The 21,804-nt window shown below is 44.0% G+C and overlaps 1 protein-coding gene across 4 annotated transcripts; it reads left to right on the top strand.

The window, feature by feature from the left end:
* Positions 1-5,195: 5,195 nt before the first annotated feature.
* KDF1 (keratinocyte differentiation factor 1) lies at positions 5,196-21,351 on the top strand. Of its 4 annotated transcripts, XM_081920781.1 has the most exons (6): positions 5,196-5,306; positions 9,577-9,643; positions 10,857-11,937; positions 13,690-13,770; positions 15,817-15,845; positions 18,811-21,351. In XM_081920781.1, exons 3-6 carry the CDS (start codon positions 10,878-10,880, stop codon positions 18,820-18,822), a joined length of 1,182 nt encoding a protein of 393 aa, XP_081776907.1. In that variant the 5' UTR covers positions 5,196-5,306; positions 9,577-9,643; positions 10,857-10,877; the 3' UTR covers positions 18,823-21,351. The 4 variants fall into 4 exon arrangements, with proteins under 4 accessions (XP_081776907.1, XP_081776904.1, XP_081776905.1 ...); XM_081920778.1 differs by lacking the exon at positions 15,817-15,845 and having other exon boundaries at positions 5,198-5,306; XM_081920779.1 differs by lacking the exons at positions 5,196-5,306; positions 15,817-15,845 and adding an exon at positions 5,344-5,714.
* Positions 21,352-21,804: the final 453 nt, after the last annotated feature.

Below are 21,804 nucleotides of genomic sequence, written 5' to 3'. Positions count from 1 at the left end.
AAAAGTGTGGCGTTTACTGTAACAGCTTTATGGTGAGTACTGGCACCTCTTTTCCTAGAAAAAAGCACTGCTTGTTTGCTAAGCTGACACTGGTTAAATATCTATGAATATCCTCCTTCACTTGTCTCCAGTACAGGGTTTTCTCAGGAAGCTCCAGTTCATGGGTAGGCAAACTAAGGCCCAATCACCTTCTAAGTCCGGCCTGAGGACAGACTGGGAATCAGCGTGTTTTTACATAGGTAGAATGTGTGCTTTTATTTAAAATGCATCTCTGAGTTATTTGTGAGGCATAGGAATTTGTTCATTTTTTTTTTTCAAAATACAGAAGGCTCGGGGGTCAGATAACTCCATACCCTCCAACATTTATCTCATGAAAATAGGGATGTCCTAAGAAAATGCAGGGCATTCTGGGATCAAATCAGAAACTCGGATGGCTTCTGTAAATCTGGGACTGTCCCTGGGACTGTCCCTGGAAAATAGGGACACTTGGAGAGTCTGCAAACTACAGTGCCCAGAAGTCTTTAAGAGGGAAAATGTGCTTTTGAATGTGCTTGAATGGTATAGCATGTACATGACCTCAGGCACATAACCATTGTTCATAACATGAACATGAATTTTATGAGTAAATAATAGGCCTTGGGAGCCTGATCTGGATTAGCACTCTGGCAGGGGTGGAGATGGTGCCTTCTATTTGGTCTCTACTCTGGCATTGACCCAACTCTTCAAACCATCTGCTGTCATGACAGATGCATTGCACAGCCAGGGCCCATTGTAACCACCACCAGCCTGCCCTTTTCAGCTTTGCAGGCATTTCAGCCATTTCTGAATATAGCTCTGCATCAGTAGCAAATGCTCCTGGCCAGTTCTATTACCAGGCAAGGAAGGTGACCTGCGACTCTGAGCGTTTCTGGGCAAGGTGACCCAGGACAGCTAATTCAAGCTGCAAGAGGAACCTACTTTTGCTGATTAATTTCCTCTTGGGCACAGGAGGAGATTTACTTATGTAGATCATATGTAGTGAAACACATCCACAAATAGCTAAGTGGATATACCATCTCTGAATGCTCCACTGCATAAACCTCCCTATAAATATAGCTCTAGCATACGAATGATCACTCTTAGAATCATAGAATTGGAAGACACCACAAGGGCCATCGAGTCCAACCCCCTGCCAAGCAGGAAACACCATCAGAGCACTCCTGACATATGGTTGTCAAGCCTCTGCGTAGCTCCTTTTCATTTAACTGGGATTCACTCAGGAAAACTTTCCAATAGATGGTGCACTGCATTCACTGGAAGGAAGATGAATGCCACTTGAATTTTGCAGTTCTCCAATATATGTTTGGGCTGGCTCTGACTGCATAGCTGATTTATTTATTTTTTAAGTGCATCAGAAATTGGCTGCAGCACCTTGAGTTCAAGAACACAGCAGGATTTTCCTCCAATCAACCACAATGAGCAGAACAGATGCTTAAATTAGCAGCCCGCCAGCCCATCCTGCACTGAAGATGCATTCAGGCCCCTCATCCAAGCCTTATCCATCTGGGAGCTCAGCCCCCAATAAGCAGCCTTGACGTCAGCAGCTGCTGCCTTAATGCGCTGTTGGCTGCACAGCTCTGTCTGCTGAGTAGTAACACTGCGTTTCACTTTGGGATGCAGGACATCACTCAGGCAGCAAATGTGTCTGCAGCTCGCTCTTGCCAAAGTGCACATCCTGATCCTGCAATCAGCAATTCTAGAGTGACATTCTGGTAGGTTGTCAACACTGGAGAGATCAGAAAACAGACAAACATACCCACTTACCACATCATTAACAGATTGGTTCTAGAGAATGGGTGGGCAGAAGGGGGATCAGGATCTGCTGCTAGTTCTTTGCTTGATGTGTAGTAGATTGGCATGGATTGAAATTCCCAATTGTTTAACAATGGCAACAAGATGGTCACCCCCTCTTTCCTTGAATTATACTGCAGGAAGGAAGTGTTATGGGGTGCAGGTAATCAGGAGTGGATGTTTGTGTGGAAGGACTATGAACTCAGTTCAGTTGTATGTTGATGAACTACAACTCCCAGAGGCCCAGCATGCAAAGGCAATGGTCAGAGATGATGGAAGTTGTAGTTCAGCAATTTCAGGAGGGCCAAAGCTTTCCCACACCTGAGGTTCTCAAAGCAGTTCTCAAATTCCTTGGCATAGGGTTCTTTTATTTTAAGCTTATGTTTTTTGCACCTACCTGGCTCCACTTGGTGGATCTCTTTGTTCTAGAAAAACCAAAGTAGTTCTGCAAGCCTGAAGTCTGTCTGCACCTGTACAGAATATGCAATGCAAGATTTATCCTGGTTTGCTTGTGGAGTGTTTATACACCTTCCCATTAGCCTTTCATTCATCCCACACTTTTCAGTCCATTTCTCTGACACTTTGCAAACTGCAAAAAAATCTTACATTTTTTCTTAAGTGGATTTGTTGGGCTAGGGCAACAGAGTCCTTTAATATACTTTATCAGCAGAAACCTAACATTCTGGATATGTGCATGAAACCACCTTGGAAAATAGTGACAATCTGGAGGTGCTACTTTGTTTCTTTCCACCAGACACTTTGAGAGTGTGAGTCACTCCTATTCAGAAAAATAGTGACTCACACACAGGAGCAGAATGCTAGGAGGACTTAACCAAGACTGCTTGCAAGTCCAATCCAACACAACACAAGCTGGGCAGTAGCCAATGTATCTAGAGCAGGCTTCCTCAACCTCAGCCCTCCAGATATTTTTGGCCTACAACTCCCATGATCCCTAACTAGCAGGACCAGTGGTCAGGGATGATGGGAATTGTAGTCACAAAACATCTGCAGGGCCGAGGTTGAGGAAGCCTGATCTAGAGCATGTTTTGTACTCATGCTATACCACAGGTTTACTTACTACTAAACAACCAATGGCAACCTCCAAACAAGTTTTTTATTGTGCATCATGATGCTTTGGGTTTTGGGGTGGTTATACATGATTCTGTTGTGTCATGTCTCTGATACACAATATATGGTATGTAGATCCATTGTTCAATATGTGTGTTATATGTTTTATTTTCTAATTTGTAAAAAAAAACTACATTATTAATTTTATCTGCATTATTTAGAGTATGCTCGGCTTACGAAGTCCAGCGGGGCGAAACAAGGTATCATTCCGGGAATCCTTGTCATGTTTAAGTTCTTTTGCCTGATACCGGCAAACAACAACTATATTTTGCAAAGGCAATGTTAAGATCTTTTGTATCCTTCGTCTGATACCTGCATACAGCAGCTGCATACAACAACCATACTTTCCAAAGGCAGATGTGGAACATTACAAGGAAAAGTTCATCTTTTGCAAGTACTGCTTCTTAAAAGTTGTTACGTTTGACACTGGTATTCACTAAGACATACGTGGAACAGAAAAAGCTTTTATTTGCACATTACGTTTAAATAAACTGATTCATTTGTACATACATGGAACACAAAAGCTTCTATTTGGACATTACGCATATAAGAACTGATCTATTTGTATTTTCTGTTCTAAATGTTGGTCCTTAATAGCTTCTACTCAACTAGATAATGTGAAAAGAGTTGTGTTTATATAATGTATAAATAATTTATATAGTTAAATACAGCCAGTTACGTTGTGGGTATATCTGAACAGTTCTTACCATCAGAAAGTAAATGCATGTAAAATAATTACAGTAACTATTCACAAAACACTGATGAAACCTCACAATAACACAAACATCTGGGTACTGGTGAGCTAATTAGCAAGTGCATTAAACCACATACATAGGGTTGGATCCAGATTTTAAGTTGGCCACGCCTAACTTCTCCGACTGATTTCAGTGTGACTTGGTCTGGATCAAAGCCCATAGTTCTAGCCCGCCACCTAGCGGACACAGTCCTTCAACTCTCTTCTTCATTTAGATTGCTTTTCTGAAACTTCTTTCATCTCAAAAGATCTGAAAGCTCTTTTTCTGGCTTGGTTAATTAAGCAGGCCCAGCCATGAGAAAGATCAGTATCACCTAACCTGAGACAAATGAAGAAGCAGGTCACATGGAAGTCAACAGCAAAGACCAGCCTCCGTGACTCCTACTACTTACTTCTAACAATGAGGAAGAAACCTGCCACACACACACACACACCACACAGCTCTCCCAGTGTTGTGGTATATCTGTGTGCATTATACAGTTACAGAGCAAAGACAGGCACACAGGCGCAATCTCTTATTGCTTCGGGAAAGCCCTGGGGAGAAGGGGACATAGACGGCTGGAGGGAGGCAGGGACCTCTAGTCTTGGCAACTGCTTCATAGAGGCAAGACCTGCTGGGAAGAATGAACAACATTCAGCTTCAAAAATCCTAATTGTCCTAGCTGCCGCTGTGGAGATAACCACCTGGTATGTGACATTTGCCTTGGTTTTCAATACAAAGTGTATTTTAACTGCGTCATGCTGAAATCTTGTTCCAGCCAGCAGCAGGTCAGATTTAAAAAACAAACAACAAAAAATATCCCAGGAGAGGAATAGAATACAATAGAAAATTGAATCTGCAACAAAGGGTTGCAGCGTGAAATGCTCCTGTTCAGCTATCCAAAAGACAGCAACACCCTCTGCTCTACCAGAATAGTCCACCCCCTCCCTCATATTTTACACCCCCCTACCCGCAAAACCAGTTTCTCACCCTGTGTGGTGGCCACTAAATAGCTCCATTCCCACTGGGCAATTTTAGTACTCCCCAACCCCATTTGGTTTTTGTGTGTGTGTTGCTGCAGTTCTGCAAATCTTGAGGTTTCTCCAAGTCTGCTTACACATCGATTATTCCGTTTTGGCTGCATAAAGATCCACGCTCACCTCTTAACTTTGAAAACAGAGGGAATTGCGATATTGGACAATTCCCTGGCTACTATATATATGCAGGGGAGATAAAAGCAATGATTAAATAATGCTTTTGAGCAGCTACAGAGTGCCTTTCCCTAACCGCTAAGCAAGTGCAATAAAAACCCCTCGAATCCGAGATTAATTAAAAAACACTGTTGCTCATCCACTATCTTAACTTGTTTTTTGGAAGTGTCTTAACTGAGAGGGAGGGGTCAGGGGTTGCGTGAGAGTTACTTACTGGGGGCGGAGACCATTCCCGCGAGTGGGGAGGGGGAACACGGTGGCCTATCCAGGGAGCGATTTATTTGTTTTATGGGGGTTTTTGCCTTCCGCAAAAGTGTGTCCCGCGAGGCAACCCGTAGACACGTGACCTCACCTGGGCTCAGGTGAAGGAGGGGCCCTGGACGCCGTTCACCTGGCTCGGCAGGTAATGCCAAGGCGGGGCTGGCGGGGCGGAAACCATTCCCGGGGGGAAGAGGGGCGCAGGGATCCAGCAGGGATCTTGGAGAGAAGCGGGCGCGGGCCCCGGGGCACCCCAGCGGCCTCGGCTAGGCTAGGCTCAGACCTACCTGTAGAAGGACTAGGCCCTGCCCAGGTGTTAATGGTGACACCAATCCCCTCGGCGCCTCGCTCGTCGCCCCCTTCCTTCCGCCTCCTAGTCTTCGAGTGGTTCCCACCCCCGTCTCCCCCCCTCGCCTCCCACCCAGGCATCTTCCTCGATTTGGGGAGGAAGGGCTTTAACCCAGAAGATCTGAGGCCAGACCAACTTTGAGGGGACAGGCGGATGCAGGTCTGACACTTGCTTACGTGGAGAAACCACCCCACCGCATTACAGGTAATCTGCAGTAGCTTTTTCACCTCCAATCCTGCATATGAATCCCAGGGGGCCCTATCGATTTCAGGGCGAGAGTGCTGCTCCTACTGCTTATGCTCAAGTGAGTATGTTTGAGATTATAGCCTCAAGCGGAGGGGAATTGGTGATTTTTAGCCTAGAGGTTTACCAGTATTTTAAATTTGGAACTTCCTCTTGTCTGATTTAACAGGACTGTCTATGCACAGACGACTTGTATTTATTTAGTTAGCTCATAAAATGTATGCACCATTTGAAAGAAACCTCAAAGTGGTTTACAAAAAAACTGGGTTTTTTTGAAGACTCACTAACTTGACCAGTCCAGAGACTCTGCACCCCATAACATATGCATGCACTCTCTTTTCTTTGGAGCAAACATGTCACTCTCACTGAACTGAAAGAGTAGCCCTTAAAATGTCTGCCCCATTCTTCCTGGAATGCAGGGTAACTACTTTATTTTGCCTTTGTGGTCAGTATAGATATACTTATTGATATACTGGTAGGAGCAAATGTTCCACTATCCAAGATCACCCTTGACTTTGTCAGAAATTTAAGGGTAGGATGGAGATTCAGAATACAGTGGTACCTTGGGTTACATACGCTTCAGGTTACAGACTCCGCTAACCCAAAAATATTACCTCGGGTTAAGAACTTTGCTTCAGGATGAGAACAGAAATCATGCTCCGGCGGCGCGGCAGCAGCAGGAGGCCCATTAGCTAAAGTGGTGCTTCAGGTTAAGAATATTTTCAGGTTAAGAACGGACCTCCGGAACGAATTAAGTACTTAACCCGAGGTACCACTGTATGTTAAGGGGTAAGTCATATGCAGTAGACTGTTGCTTGGTTTATGGCTGTGGTCCTACCCACCATTGCCAGAACAGTCATCTACATATTGCACACCACCTCAGCAGTAGTTATTCTGTTTACAAATATAGTGTGGCCAAAAGAAACTGGTGATTACTGGCTTTGGCTGTTGTACTGGGGAAGCGGGGGTTACATATAACATTGGAACAGTTGTTTTGGTTGAAACCAAAGCAATAACAGGAATTATGCAGGTGGGGGGCAATTCTCTTTTTAAAAAGCAAAACAAAAAACTACAAATAGGTGGCATAGCTTGATCTGATGATTCTGGAATTATTTAGCAAGGGAATCCAACAGAGAGATCTTGTGTTTGCTCAACATGTCTGTCTCCTTCCTTCATTTCAAAGTCACCCCTTTGTGCAGCAATGCTGAATGCTGGTCATATACCTTAACAGCTCCTGTCCACCAAGGACACCCTGGCTTGAGCCTAACTGCTTAAGCTTCCCCTTATTACTCTCACAAAGCCTTTTAATTCTCACCATGCATTCATGTTCTTCTGGATTTTCTTGCATCTGTATCAGATAGGTCCTAGAAATGTTTGTGATGAAGCCGTTATCAACACACAGGGTTATATCCAATTAAGTTCTACACAAAGTATACCGATTGAAATTAGTGGACCTAAGTTACCTAAGAACAATATAAGAAGAGCCTCCTGGCTCAGGCCAGTGGCCCATCTCACCCAACATCCTTTTCTCACTGAAGCCAACCAGTTGCTTAAGAGAAGCTTGCAAGGAGGACCTGAGTACAATAGCGCTTTCACCACTTGTGATCCCCATCAGAGGCATACTGCCACCAGCAGTGGTGATAGTACATAGACATCATGGTTAGCGGCCACTGATTTGTCATAAAGTTAGTCATGTCCATTCATTTCAGTGGGTCTGCTCTGTGTCCCAGCTTCTGCCAACCTAGCAGTTGAAAAGCACACCAATGCAAGTAGATAAATAGGTACAGCTGTGGCGGGAAGGTAAACGGTGATTCCATGTGCTCTGGCTTCCATCACAGTGTTCTGTTGTGCCAGAAGAAGCTTAGTCATGCTGGCCACATGACCCGGAAGGCTGCCTGCAGACAAACACTGGCTCCTTTGGCCTGAAGTGAGATGAGCACCTCACCCTTTAGTCTGGACTTAACCGTCCAAGGATCATTTACCTTCTACCTTTTTCTCCGAGTATGACTAATTTTGGATACAGCTCACAGTTCCTGGAAAAGTTCTACTTCCTCTGGAGGGTTCCCATTGCACAAGCATTGATTTGTATTAATTTAAAATATTTCTTAACTACAAGTCTTTGTACAAAGGGGTGGATAAAGCTACTTACACAAGAGAAGTGCAATGTCAAACCCTACAAATAAGCATAACAATATGCAGTAAAATGAATGAAGAGCTGAATAAGGCAAAATCCCAAGTAAAATGCCTAAAATGAGACATACAGAAAGGTCTTAACACGGGGCCAAAAAGATCGTAATGCTGGCACCAGAAGTGCTCCTTTAAGGATGGGATTCTGGAGTTGGGGCACCACTGTAGAAAACACCTCTCCTTTGTAAATTCATAATGTACCCCAGTTAAAGAAGTTACTTGTAGCTGGGCTTCTGCAGAGGATCTTAAAACACATGAAGGCTTTTATGTTGCTGTTGTTGTTGTTAATTATTTATTTGGACTTATTAGGTGCTTCTTACCTAAGAGCATGGGTCCCACCAAAGTGCTAACTATGACCTTTAAAGCCCTTAATTGGGCTTGCCAGTGTGGCATCTATGAGAACAATGGTGCCATTGAGTCCATTCCCTGGTGCTGACAACACCTCTGAGCCCGGCCCCTTGGTCATGAGATGGTGGAGGTGATTACCTTTTTCTCCCTCAAAAAGTTCATAGAGCTGAAGGATGAAGTTGGAAGTGTGGTGCTGCCCCCTCCCTTCCTCTTTCAGTCTGATGTGTTTTTTCAGGCAGATTCTACTGGATCTGACTTCTACCAAGATCCCTTGAAAAAGTGAAGGTGGTGCGCACACTTTCTTTTTTTCTCTCTCTAGGCGGGTGAGGGCTGGTTTGGGAAAGGGGAAAGAGAAGTGACCAGAGGGGACGGTAACAGGGATGGATTAAGACCTTTAGAGGTCCTAAGCACTTAAAAGATTTAGGCCCCCCCCCTCCCCATATATATATCTAATTTTAATATAAATAATGAACCGTAAAATAATTCGCCGCCGCCAAAATAAAAAGAAACCTACAATAAGATGGAAAACAATGTTGATTTTTGTATATTTGTATAAATAATGTTGTTTTTTTGTTCAGCTGTGCCATATGGTCCATGGTAAATCTGGCAATGGAAAAATTCAGTGGTGCCCCCCTTTTCCTTGATGCTCTAAGCACATGCTTATTTTGCTTAATGGTTAATCCAGCCCTGGGTGGTACCCATACCACTTGCTCAAAAATCCAAAGACTTTAAACAGTTGGCAACCCCTGCCTTAATGGTTTAGGGCCCAGTTATTTTAAAAAAGGCTGCCTACCCCCATGCAAACCTGCCAGATATTTAAGCTTCTTGACAGAGGCCCTACTCATACACCTGTCGGGAAAAGAGGCCAGGCTAGCAGACAGGAAGGATTGGGGCTTTTTCCATTGTGGCTCCACAATTGTGGAGCTCCCTAACCCAGGATACACAATCAGACTCCTTCTTGATAACACTTAAGAGGGACCGAAATGCATTTTTAAATTTGTATTTGTGACTGCTTTTGGGGGGGATATGCAAGAGGTAAGGAGCTTCTTAACTTTGTTCAGATGGATGGCTAATGGAACTGGATTGGAAGAAGGGAGAATGATTTACCGCTGCTATTGACATTAGCGAAATGTTTGATATTTGTATGTCGTTTTAAAATTGTTTTAATATCTTAGTCAGCTGCCCTGGGAAAGCAGTCTCTTTTGCACAGTTACAAACTAAGAGAAACGAATCCTCTGAATCTACTTAATAAAAACAAAACTTTTCCTTTTTGTCTTTGTGAGCACAGGATATTCTGAAATGGACGAAGCGGCTGCTTAGGGTCTAGATTAACCCCAAAGAAGACAAAGCAAAAGGTAAATAACAAAAAAGGAGAGGGTTTTTTTGGGGGGAGAGAGGGGGAAGAGAAGGGAGGTGGAAAAAGTCGGCACAAAGATTATGACATGCTCTGTGCTGGGGGGAGGGGGGGAATCCTGCCTTTCTTCCCTCAGGCCACTCTATTTCTGTCTTCAAGGAAAGCTGAATTCTTTGTTAGACCTGTACAAATAAGGCAAAATGAGATCATTTGCACGATTCCTTAATTTGTGTAATCCTGCAATATTTATGGCGTTCCATAACTTGATTCTGGCTTTGCCATTACAAGGAGCTCTGTGTGATGCCAAAGCTCAGACTCTCCCCTTCACCACTGGAGGTTTTCTTCAGCCACCCAGCGCCCACATAGGACAGGTGTGTTGTGTGTGCACAGAACTCCCACCACCAGCCGCAACCACCCCAGACACATTGCACATGTCTTTTCCTGGCTCATCCTCACTTCAGCTTCCTGCAGGCATATCTACCCTTCCAAAAGCTATGCTTGAAAGCCCTGGGCAAAAATTCCATATGACACAAAGGGTTGCACTTGGAAAGCAACGTTGGCAAGCCTTGTCTTCAACACCAATAACAGAAGTGCTTTATGTTTATATGTGGGGTCATCTGGAACTCCATTGTATCTTCAAAGGGCTAGAAACTTGATTTATTTTTATTTCAAACAGAAAGTTGATCTTCTCAGGAAACTGCATTCTGCATCCAATGTTGCCACATGTGCTTCCATTGAATTGCAGCACATAATGCAAAGGGTGGAGGGTAAGAATCTGAAGTGGGCACTAGTACAGAAAATCTTTGTTCCACAGCTTGTTGGCCTCTTAAAGGAGCCTCATGGGAAACTTGTATCATCTGACACCTATATACAATGTTGGAGGAGGGTCTTTGGTGCATTCCCAGTGCCCAAAGGAGTTTTTCATTAGAAAACTGGCCTTTCATCGTTCTTTCTCTGAGCCACTTGCAATCTCTGCTTTGTGGGATTTTTGTGCAGCTACAGATCCCACACTACAGCAGCAGTAACATGGGACCTAATACCAAGTGAATCTTGACCGTAGCAGACTCTGGCTGTCCTGGTAGAGGCAGAACTTGAGCATCTTAACCTCTTTCTCTTCTGCCGCTTCTGCTCAGGTCATCTGGATTTGATGGGGAACATGTGTGTTTGAGCATGTGTGGTTTTTGTTTTCTGTTTTTTTCCTCTCTCCCTGTCAGGAGTCGAAAGGGTGGCAAGTCATGCTTGGAAAGACACAAGGACATCGCCAAAACCTAAGCAGCTACCACCAGCCCCATAAAGATGTTGCGGTACCCCAGCAGATCAACTCTCCCAGAGCAACTGACATTAGCCTGGAGGTGTTCAGTGGCTCTACCCCTGAGCTCAAGCAAACCCGCAAGCCAACACGAGCTGCGAGAAGCCGCAAAGCCGACCCCAAAGATGCCAGTGGGAGGGAGGGCGAAACAAGTACCTTTATCCCTGGCGCTGTGGAGACCCCCCGGCCCCCATGCTGCCCCACTCTGTCCCAGGCCTGGAGTGTTTACAAAGCGATCTTCTGCTGCATTGTGACATGCGGGGACTGCTTCAGGGACTGCCCTTCTAGGAGCCTCTACAATGAGGCACTGACAGATGAGAGCCGAGAGTGCAATGGGCGTTCGCCAAACAGTCCTGCCAATAGCTCCCCTGCTGAAAAAAACGGGAGCCAAACCAAAAAGAGCACAATTGGGAGCAGTTTCAGCTACCCAGATGTGAAACTGAAAGGGATCCCAGTGGGGATTTATACCCCTAGCCCCCACACAGATACTGATTCATGCTACAAGGAGCCTCTTCCGGAGAAGATAGCCAGGAACAGCATAGAGAAGCAACCTCTCCCCAGCAGCCTTCGAAGCTCTGAGGATTACTCCGCCGACGATTTGGATACCGACAGTGACAGTGACCCAAAGAATAGCTCTATATCCAGTGGTCGGATTGATTACCTGATCCACAGGAAACTGACCGAGCTCTTCAGCATTCACCAAATTGACGAGCTGGCCAAGTGTACGTCGGACACCGTCTTCCTGGAGAAGACCAACAAGATCTCAGACCTCATCAACAGCATCACTCAGGATTATCACTTGGATGAGCAGGATGCCGAATGCAGGCTGGTCCGGGGGATCATACGCATCAGCACACGCAAGAGCCGGGTCCGCCCCCGCGTTTCTGTCCCGACCCGCCCAAGTCTGGAGGAGAGCATGAGCAGAGGCAATCTGCCAGACAGTGGCAACGAGACCATGTTGGCATCTGTGCTCCCTAGCGAAGGAGGTACGTATGAAGCTTTGTGCTGTGTGTAGAGCAAAAGGGAGCCATAATATTCAAGGGTAATGTACCACAGATACATTAAAAAGCCTATGAAGTATGGGGCTTTTTAATACATATTAGAGAGAGAGAAGAAGAAGAAATAAGCAAATATGCATGAGTAGTTAAGCACCAGTTTTAATACCAGATCTGGTTTCTCTCGGTGGTAGTTATTCCAATTCCCATACACCATATACAAAGAAATAGCCTGTATTTTAGCCCAATTTGCTTAACAAACAACACTAATCCTCCCCTGGAGTCAGCATTCATAGGTACTCTACCTTCCCAAATTGCAAAAGGATGCCACTGTAGGTCCTAGCTCTGCATTACAATATGGCGATGGGCAACTTTAAAGCTTTGGAAGCTGGAGTAATGTGGGAGACCCTGGCCAAATCCCTGTTTGGTCAGAAAGATCACTGGGTGATTTTGGATCAGTTGTCCATTTGCACTTATGTCCCCCTGCTGGGAAGGCCTGTTGTGAAGATGAAACTGGATGGAGGGTGGAGACAATAGTGGCAGCAGGGAACAAAGTATGCTACCCTGAGCTGCTTGCAGGAGTGATAGAATAAGAATGCAATAAAATCCTTTGGTGGGCATGCTTGTATGTATACTCCTCTCCCACATGCACATGCATATCCCTCACTCTTCCTAAGTAGGTTCAAACAGCCATCTTTTCCCAAAGTGTCACAGTTGCCACACCGGCATGTTTAAGATGTGGAGAGGCCCAGGGGCAGAATGTGCCCCCTTCCTTCACACACAAACCTACATCAATGTCATTTATACCCCTCAACTGGAGCGCACTGTTTCGTCAGTATGAATGTGGCCCCTGCTTGTGTGAGGCCTGGGGCCATTACCTCCTCTAAAAAGGAGGAGGGGCCTTGTGTTGCTACCTAGTAGGAGCCTTCTGCTAGGGTCAAATGCCTGGGGTGTTTGCAGCCAACACTCCCTGATAAGCTATGAAAATCCAGCTTGGAAGGCTATCTGAATTCATGCTTTTTTCTTCGCTGTAGGCCAGAAATGCCTGGGAGGCAAGCAAAGGAGAATGCTTTTGTGTCTCTCACATGCACCCCGAATGCCAGGGATGGAGAGCCCTGTCCTTCCACATGTTGTTGGACTCCCAACAGACCCAGCCAACATAGTTATGAGGGGTGATGGGAGCTGTAGTCCAGCAATATCTTGAGATTCACAGGTTTCCTGCAATAGGTTATCAGTAGCTTCTTATTTTGAATGACTTGAAAATATTCGCTCATAGCTAAGGCAGCATATGGTGGGCTCTCCTTTAGCAACTGGACCTGGCCACTAGAAGACTCAGCAAAGACTTGAACCAAAATCCCAGTTCAGCAGCTGAGTCATTCTCCAAGTTACTACCTCTAAGCCTCAACCTCGTATTTAATGGTAACACAATTTGAAGGGTGATGATGAGAAGGAATGAAAGAATGAGGGTGGACTACAAACTGAAATAAGCTCAAGTTTTCTTACATAAGATCCTGGGTACATTTGGGGGTTGTAACATTTTGTGCACTCACTAGCAAACTGGCTATACCCTTGTCTGTTTCACAGAGGCAAACCTGGCTGTGTTGCCAGTGTGTGCTCATCAGCTCCCCGTTCCCCACATTCATACACTTAGCTGTTTGGGTATATCCCTAAAATATGTAGATGCCAAATGATGTGGGTTTCCTTTCAAATTTCTTCTTCTTCTTTTGGTTATCTGTCTTCTAGATTTCCCTGTTCAGATATCTGTAGAAACCACAGCAGATATGAAAGCCAGGAACATGCGGCATGGAGCATACAGCGCTGCTGGTAAGCCATCTTCACAGAATGAATCGTATTACCTCCTTTTTCCATTTGCGACCATCGAGCCATCACCGCCTTCCCAAAGTGAGCCTGAAGTCACTTAGAATTAGGCTCATTATAAACGTTGTTTGCAGACAGTACTATTGTTTGTTACTAAGCAAGGTATTGGCTTGGGTTTTATATTGAAGTAATAGCATGAGCCTTATTCAGGAGTTCAACTTGCAGAATGAATAATCGTATAGAGCTCTGGCGGTGCCCACTGTACCAGCCCCCCACCAACATTGCAATCCTACCCCTAACCCACCTATGCTTTTGGGGGAACCTGCAGAACTCTGCACAGTCAAGATTCCCCATGTGGTTCCCAAGATTCCCCCACGTGATTCTCAAACTATTTGTCCCCTGGACCAGTTGAAAATTGCTGAAGGTCTTGGCAAACCACTTAATGATTTTTCTGCCTGTTTAGCAATGGTCATTTGCTGCAGCGTTATTCCTTTAAGGAAGACAGAGCCTTCTTCCAACCGCTCCATTCTGCAAACCACCTAGTTTCGAAGAACATTGGAGTGGCTGCTGTACTTGCCTTTATTCTCAGAGAGAGACAGCCTCTGCATCTTCTGCTTTTCACACACGTACATTGTTCTTCATTATCCTATGGAAGCAGTAAGGGTGCACTTAGTTTTTCACACATGATTTCTCTATATTGGCTTTATTTCTGTTAAATAAATCATGACACAGTATAAGATGCCTTGTGTTGTTGTTCATCTGAGCTTGTATTTACCTAATTTTAAGACCTGCTAAGGAACAAATGATTGCTATTAGGTCTCCATATGTAAAACCACATAATTCAAAGAGAGTGCACTTTCTTTTCCCCATGACTGTACATATAACTGCACAACTCCACAGAATCAGTGCCACACACACACAAATGAAGCTGAGTCATGGACTGTTGGTGGTCCATGGACCACTCTTTGGGAACTCCTGGCTTAGAGCACAGCTCTGCTCCATGCAGTTTAATCATGCAATTTGAATATTCAAATGTAGAAATGGGTAACACCAACTGGTCCTGGGGATCCAACTGCAGATTAATTCGACGATTTCCTTTGAACAAGTGTGCGGAACCTATGATGCACGTTTATTTATGTTATTGGGAATTCTGGAAAATCAGGTGTTCAACTGAAGGTGCATGGGGTATGTTGTCTAAACAGCGCTTCTGAACTCCAGGGCTAGGAAACTTGTGACGCAGCCCTGAATTATCAACTTGTTTATAGAGATTATAAGAAGGGGTGAGACCCTGTCAGCATAATGCACATCTGCTCAAAGATTTGCTCTGGCTGCCAATAAATCCAAGGTGTTACTGTTAATATATAAAACCTGCAACAGCTTCAGACCCATGTACTTGAAGGATCTCCTTCCCCTATATGCTCCCACTTTGGAACTGGTGCTTTTAAATGACCCACTCTGCACTTGCAAGAAATCAGTCTTTTACCGTGGCAGCACCTATTTTCTGAAATCCCCTACCTGTTAATGTCAAGCAGGCAATTCTCTTGTATTATTTTTGACAGCTGCCCAAAAATGTTTTATGTGGGCTAGTCTACCCAAAACATGTAATGAATATTTTATACCATTTTATGTAAACTGTTTAGAGATATATTTTTGATCCTGTGATACATACAATTGGCTTGAGTGCAAAGTAAACCCATTCCTGCCTTCTGCCTAATGAGCCCAAAGGCACTGGTAGGATTCGCAAGCCCTTTGCTTTGGCAGCAGGGTGGGTGGAATGTTCTCCTATGTGACTTTGGGGTTGGTTTTATTTATTGGCTTAATTATTTCAGTGTTACTGATGAATGAGGAGAATCGGAGACATGACTTGAGAAGAGAGCGTAGCAACTAATTCCAGTCACTACTTCTTTCCCCATGATAATCCTGTTTTAAAATTCTTGGATGAGCCTAGCTTTTTAGCCTATACCCTCTTCCACGCACATTTCTGGCTATGGTCTTGCTGACCTGTTTTAATATATGCAACAACCTTTGGTAACGTTATTCTTTTTCTGCTAGCCGTGGAGAGAGGCAAAGTACTATACAAGGTACGGAAGCCCTGCTGTCTGGCAGCTGGAAATGGTTCTCTCTCTGCCGGCTTCTTCCTGAGGTTTCCCAAGGCCATTGCCTGTGTTTTTCTGACCCTACTTTGCACATCCTTGAAGGCTAAGAACTTGCTCTTGGTTTTTACAGGCTCGCCGAGATTCTTAGGAGTTTTGACTTCTCTCCTGCAATACCTGTTTCCACACAAGTGATTGGTGGGAGTGGAGGGTGGAGGCTGCATCAATCTGAGTCACAGAGACAGGGGAGACCTTATAGTCCAGCTGCCTGCTTAATGCAGGACACAACTATGGCTATCCCTAACAGCTGTCATTCAGCCTCTGCTTAAGTTATTCCATGAAAGAGAGCCTACTGTCTCCCATGACAGTCTTTCTCATTGCCAGACAGCTTTTGCCATGATTGTATTGTGGAATGCAGGCTGTAATGTCTGATGTGGAATCTACCAGGTTAAGTAGGGTACAAAGAATCTCAGGTTCTGTTTGTTCTTACCAAAAGTCAGGTTCTAGTCCTCATGGCTGTGGACTTTTTGAGAGGGATCCACTGCTTGCGTTGGAATATAGGGGTTGCAGCGTACCATTTTTGCAGATATTTTCTTTTTCTTCTACCCCTTTCCTAGGTATGCCATAGTCCTGTATGGCTCTCCTCTCCCTCTTCTTGTTCTTTCTGCCTCCTGTTCTTAGGGTTAAAATGGCTGCCAAGAGCAGCATCACCAGTGTGCCTTAGCTGTGCTTTAGCAGACACCGACTATGACAGAGTTCAAGAGCACCTTGCACACAGCTTGTGGTCAAGCTACATTCCCCGAGCTTGATGCAAGAATGGCTGGGTGCAGTTCTTGGGTCTTACATGGGATCTTGGGTTAGTTATAAACAGGGCTGTGAGTCTTCTGCACATCCATGATGCAGGGTTTGGCTAAGAATGCTGGCTTTCTTTCCCCACCTACCTCTCAAGATGAGCTTCAAGTTTTTGTAGCTACAAAGAGACACTTCAAGATATGCAGTTAAGTCTTCTTCAGCTGAACATGAAACAGCACTTCTGTAGTCTACTGGGCTTTAATGCTGTTTCTTTATGGCAAACAGAAACGGGGGCCTCATCTGCATTATATATTTAAAGCAGTATCATAGGATCCTAGACTTGTAGAATTGGAAGGGACCCCAATCTTATGCAGTCCTGCAATGCTAAATAATTCCTAACAGATGGCCATCCAGCCTCTGTTGGGCTGGAGAGTCCACCTCTTTCTGAGGTAGTCCGTTCCACTGTCGAAAGCTCTTAACATCAGGAAGTTTCCCCAAATGTTTAGTCAGAATCTTTTTTTTGTGTAATTTGAATTCATTGGTATCATACCACTTTAAACAGTTATGGCTTCCTCCAAAGAGTCTTGGGAACTGTACTTCGTTAAGGGTGCTGAAAGTGGTTAGGAGACCCCAATTTCCCTAATAGAGCTGTGATTCCCAGAGTTCTGTGGGAAGAGGGGTTGGCTATTGAACCACTGTGGAATTGTAGCTCTGTGAGGGGAATAGGGGTCTTCTTGCAACTCCCAGCACCTTTAACAAACTACAGTCCCCAGGATTCTTTGTGGGGAATCCAAGACTATTTAAAGTAGTATGATACTGCTTTAAACGTATGGTGCAGATGGGTCCAGGGTTTAAAAAAACAACTAAAAAGCAACCATGTTTACATAAATATGAGAAGATGCTGTTTTCCTGCATTGTGATTTTCAGTCCAATAAATGATGAATTGGTTCCATTTTTTGTGAGGAGGACTGTTTATTTTTCTCTACTTCTTTGACAGATGTGGTCTGTCAGTTTACCCATTTGTGCAATTTCATATCTTCCACTATGGATGGAAAATGGAATTTCCAACAGCTGAGCAAAACCTTTTTGCTGCAGTTAAACAGCTTAACAAATAATACAAGAGGGGTGGACAGATTTCAGGCTTGTTGGATCTACTTTTTTCTCCTTTTTTACTAGAACCTAAAGATGTACAAACCAAGAGCCAAGTACAAATGAAAGAGCAAGAGTCCCTCTGAGCACATTCTGAGCCTCGGAACTTGGTTCGAGTACCAGAACTGACCTGAGCTCACAATTCTTTCTTTTTTTAAAAGTCCACTCTCAGTTACCAAATCTTCATCTCAGCAACATAATTGGGGTGGGGAGAGCTGTTTGGTTGTTGCATTTGTTAATCAGTTATGGGTTGGAAATCTTTGCTAATCCATTGCACATCGCCCAGTAGATCCTGAACTACCTCTTGCCCTATAACTATTATATGTACCGGGGCGGGCAACCACTGGACTGTAGGCCTAATTAGGACCACAGCACCATTTGGACCTCAGGACCATTTTGCCCAAGCCACTCATGCCTGGGGCAGGTTAAGGTGTAGGTGGGTCCGAGGGGGCTTGCAGTAGGTGCTGCCACCATCATGATATCAGTTGATTGACAGGGGAGTTGTCCTAGCCATATGTCAAACTTCGCCCCCAGGGACTAGGAAAAATAAGGAACCCTAAGGCTGGCAGAAGTCCATAACAGCCGAAAGTGGACTGAGTATGTTCCATGGGCATAGAATGCTGAATGACTGCCAGCTGGTGGAATGGACTGTCTGTAATCTTGAACAGGAGCACTTGACACAAAACTCTGTTGCAGATGCAACTTGTAGTCTCCAAAATGTCAAATTGCAGCCTCTTGGGAACTTAAAGTAAAACAAATTTGACCAATTCAAATTACCAGAATTATTCATTCATTCATTCTCTCTCTCTTTCCCCCTCCCCCCCTTCACTGAATTTGGGGTGGGTGGGTGTGCTGATGATATACAGCCCTGGTTATAGTACAGCGTTCCAGCTTATCCTTTGGGTATGCATTTTCCAGGCTTTTGTATATTATGTATAAAACTCAGTGTGATCTGTTATTTACAACAAAAACTAAAACTAAAACACCCTCTTCTTTGTTTTCCCCTCTCAAGGATCTCCCCTGAGCAGAGGCTCTTCTTTCCAAGATACAGAGACAGATTCCTCTGGAGCTCCTCTGCTGAAAGTATATTGCTGAAAAATGGACCTCGGGAAATAACGTGCTAGGCAACGAGGCCACGGGGCAAGTGCCCGATTTCTAAATGACAAATACGATGCCACTTTATTTTGTTTGTCAATTTTTAATAATTGAACTTGACTCCCTTAACTTGCATTTTAAGGGAGCCTCATAAGCAGATTGTTGTCTAGCAGCAAAATGACAGGAAAAGGATATTGGCACCAGCCATAAGTTGGGCTTTCCCAAAATGCCTGGTTCTGGTGCCATTTTCCAAGATAGATTCTGCTGTAAACTTGCCTTCAGATGACCAAGCTAGTGCCTTTTTCACTACATCCATAAGCAACTTTTTGCTGTAATGGACGTTAAGTAGCAGTGATGGTTTTTTTGCACACGTCTTTCTAAGTGTGATCGTCCCACTAGTGTAAGGGCTCCTGTTATGCAATATCCCACATTATGTTGGTTTGATGGTGCTTGGAGACCTTGAAGACATCTTTCTACATCTGTCGTTACTTAGTACAGTATGCTTGGCTCAAGAGTACCACATCTGTGCCTTGGATGGACTGTGTTGAGCGAGTGATGATGAAACCGCCTTCAATGATGGCAAATTGACATGAATGATGGCAAATCAACTTTCAAGCAGTGTGTAATCCGTGGCCATCCTACAGACTTTCTAACTAAGTTAACGCAAGCTGCTTGGAAAACCAGCCAAGACGTGACTTCATATGGCTTACCAACCATTTGTTGCAGAGCATTGTTTCAATCAACTGACAACCATCATCCAGGGTTGGAAATGATAGCTAGATTGGGGCTTGCTATGAAAAACCATAGCACTCGGCATCACATGTCATTTTCAATTCTTTTTGTCTAAGTCCATCCCGCTCTACATCAAAGTTAAGCCTTGGAGGGTAAAAGAAGAAACCAGTTTATAAACAAGCCAGCTTATATCAAGCAAATCATAGCTTTCATAGTAATTGTCAAGCCTCAGAATGACATTTAGAAACTTGATACATTTTTTCTCATATGGAACGTCAAGGAGTTTGCGATGGATGGGGATCCACAGTGTATCTGGGACATTTAACTTGAAATTCAAACTGGTTTGAAACCCATTTACGTTGTTTTGCTTCCCTCAGATAGCAATGTGAATTGTTACTAGCCATCCTTTTAGCAATCCTATAATCTGTTGACAGAATAAAGGTACCCAGGGCTCCTTTGTTCAGAGCCCTTTTCACCTTTGTGCCTCAAATTCAGGCTGCTTTGATTTCAGTGGCGGAAGAGCTGAGATGTTGATGAAATGTTCTGCAACTGCGGATGGGTAGTTTCCAACGATGGCTGTGCAAAAAGACTCTTGTCCCTGGAGCTGTTGATGGCAGCATCACACACTGACCCACTGATAAGTGTGGTGTAACATTGGGCTTAGCTGGGCAGAGCAAGCACGTTTGTGTAATGTTATTAAACAGCGGCCACAGTCCAGAGCCCCACAACTCTGCATACTGTTTTTGGAGCTCTTGGGAGGATGCATATGTTGTGAGGGGGACGGGGGAGAGAGAGAATGCATAGCTCTCCCTTTCCCTCACCCCCACTAACATCTCGTGAGTGAATTCCTTCTCCTTTCTGTTCCCCCAACCCCAGTATTCTCACCTGGTGTCTTCCCAGATTGGACCAGTGTGTGTTTTTTTCTTTGCAGAAGACTGCAGGGAAATCCTCAGCCAGGTTAATTCATGCAGCTGGTGGCATTTTGGTGATTTGCTGTATACTTATCTTCATTTTTAACTTAGGCTTGATCAGAACTGGTAGCAGTGTATAATTTCCCCTCTTTTAAATGTGCACACTTAGTTGTCAGTAACACACTGGATACACAATACTGTGCTGATTTTTTAAAAAGTGCCAGTCACTCCCCACTGTTGCCTCTCTCTTTCTCTCCTGCACCTTTCTGTTTTGTACCTTAACTTGCCTGGAGGGGACATTTTCGAAATAGTAGTGTGTTTTCTTTGGGAAAGGAGCTAATATGGAAAATACATGTCCTTTTGCTCTTTTTAAAAAGCCAGTGAACTTTTAAAAAATAGTAATGATGATTATGATGATTTTTTAAAAAATCTACCCCTCTTCCACCCATACCAAGGTATGGGTTTAATCTCAAGGATGACAGCCGCATTTAGGAATGGGTTCCGATGTTGCCTTTTGCAAATACCACGAACTTTGCATAATGTTCTAATGGTTTGTTTGTTCCACTTGCAAATATGTACATATTTTTATTGATTATTAATTTCAGTTGACAAAAAACATACCCACAAATGGAATACAGAACTTAACAGTTGTTCAGGAAAGAAAGAAATCAGTTGATGGTTGTGGTCTTAAAACATTCGAAAGTAGGCAGTCAAATGAAGGTCCATCACAGGGTTCTGTGTGTCAATGGAGGGTGAAAACCATGTTCAATTGTCTTAACAAAGTCAATAAAAGGATACCATGTTGTACAGAAGAAGACGCGAGTCCTTTTTTTCCAGATCAATGTTCCTTTCATGAGATAGTTTGTCCATAAGCACAATGTCCCGTACTTGCAAAATTCAAGCTTCAAAAAGTTTTGCATTTAAAGGCTTTCCAGTTCTTTGTTTATCACTAATCAATCTGCAACGAAGGATGAGATATTTATTAATTGTATTCTTAATCTGAAGAGTAAAATAAAAGGGCTAGTTTTGGGTCTCATCATAGTGACTGTCCTGTCATCTGATTAATTATTTGAAAGAATAATTTCCCCGAAAAGAAAATGAATGGGGCAAAAAGATTATTAGGGAACTAGGCAAATTGCATTCCTGCCAGCAGAATTTGGATGTATTGTTAATTTTATTCAATCTGACTGGGCACATGTGCTATTTTTAGAGCATTTTCTCAAGTCCTAATTGAGAGAGATCCGAATGGTAGTCTAGTCCAATTTTGT

This window comes from Podarcis melisellensis (assembly GCF_964234715.1).
Source record: "Podarcis melisellensis genome assembly, chromosome: 8".
Lineage (NCBI taxonomy): Eukaryota > Metazoa > Chordata > Lepidosauria > Squamata > Lacertidae > Podarcis > Podarcis melisellensis.
Note: the sequence above shows the minus strand (reverse complement) of the source record. Positions and strands in the feature narration are given on the sequence as shown.

Bases quoted from the DNA above. Each gene is read 5' to 3' on its own strand.
- KDF1 (XM_081920778.1), top strand. From the start codon at position 10,878: ATGCTTGGAAAGACACAAGGACATCGCCAAAACCTAAGCAGCTACCAC. The intron at 11,938-13,689 runs GTACGTATGAAG...TCTGTCTTCTAG, and splicing joins TGTGCTCCCTAGCGAAGGAG to ATTTCCCTGTTCAGATATCT. The intron at 13,771-18,810 runs GTAAGCCATCTT...TCCCCTCTCAAG, and splicing joins TGGAGCATACAGCGCTGCTG to GATCTCCCCTGAGCAGAGGC.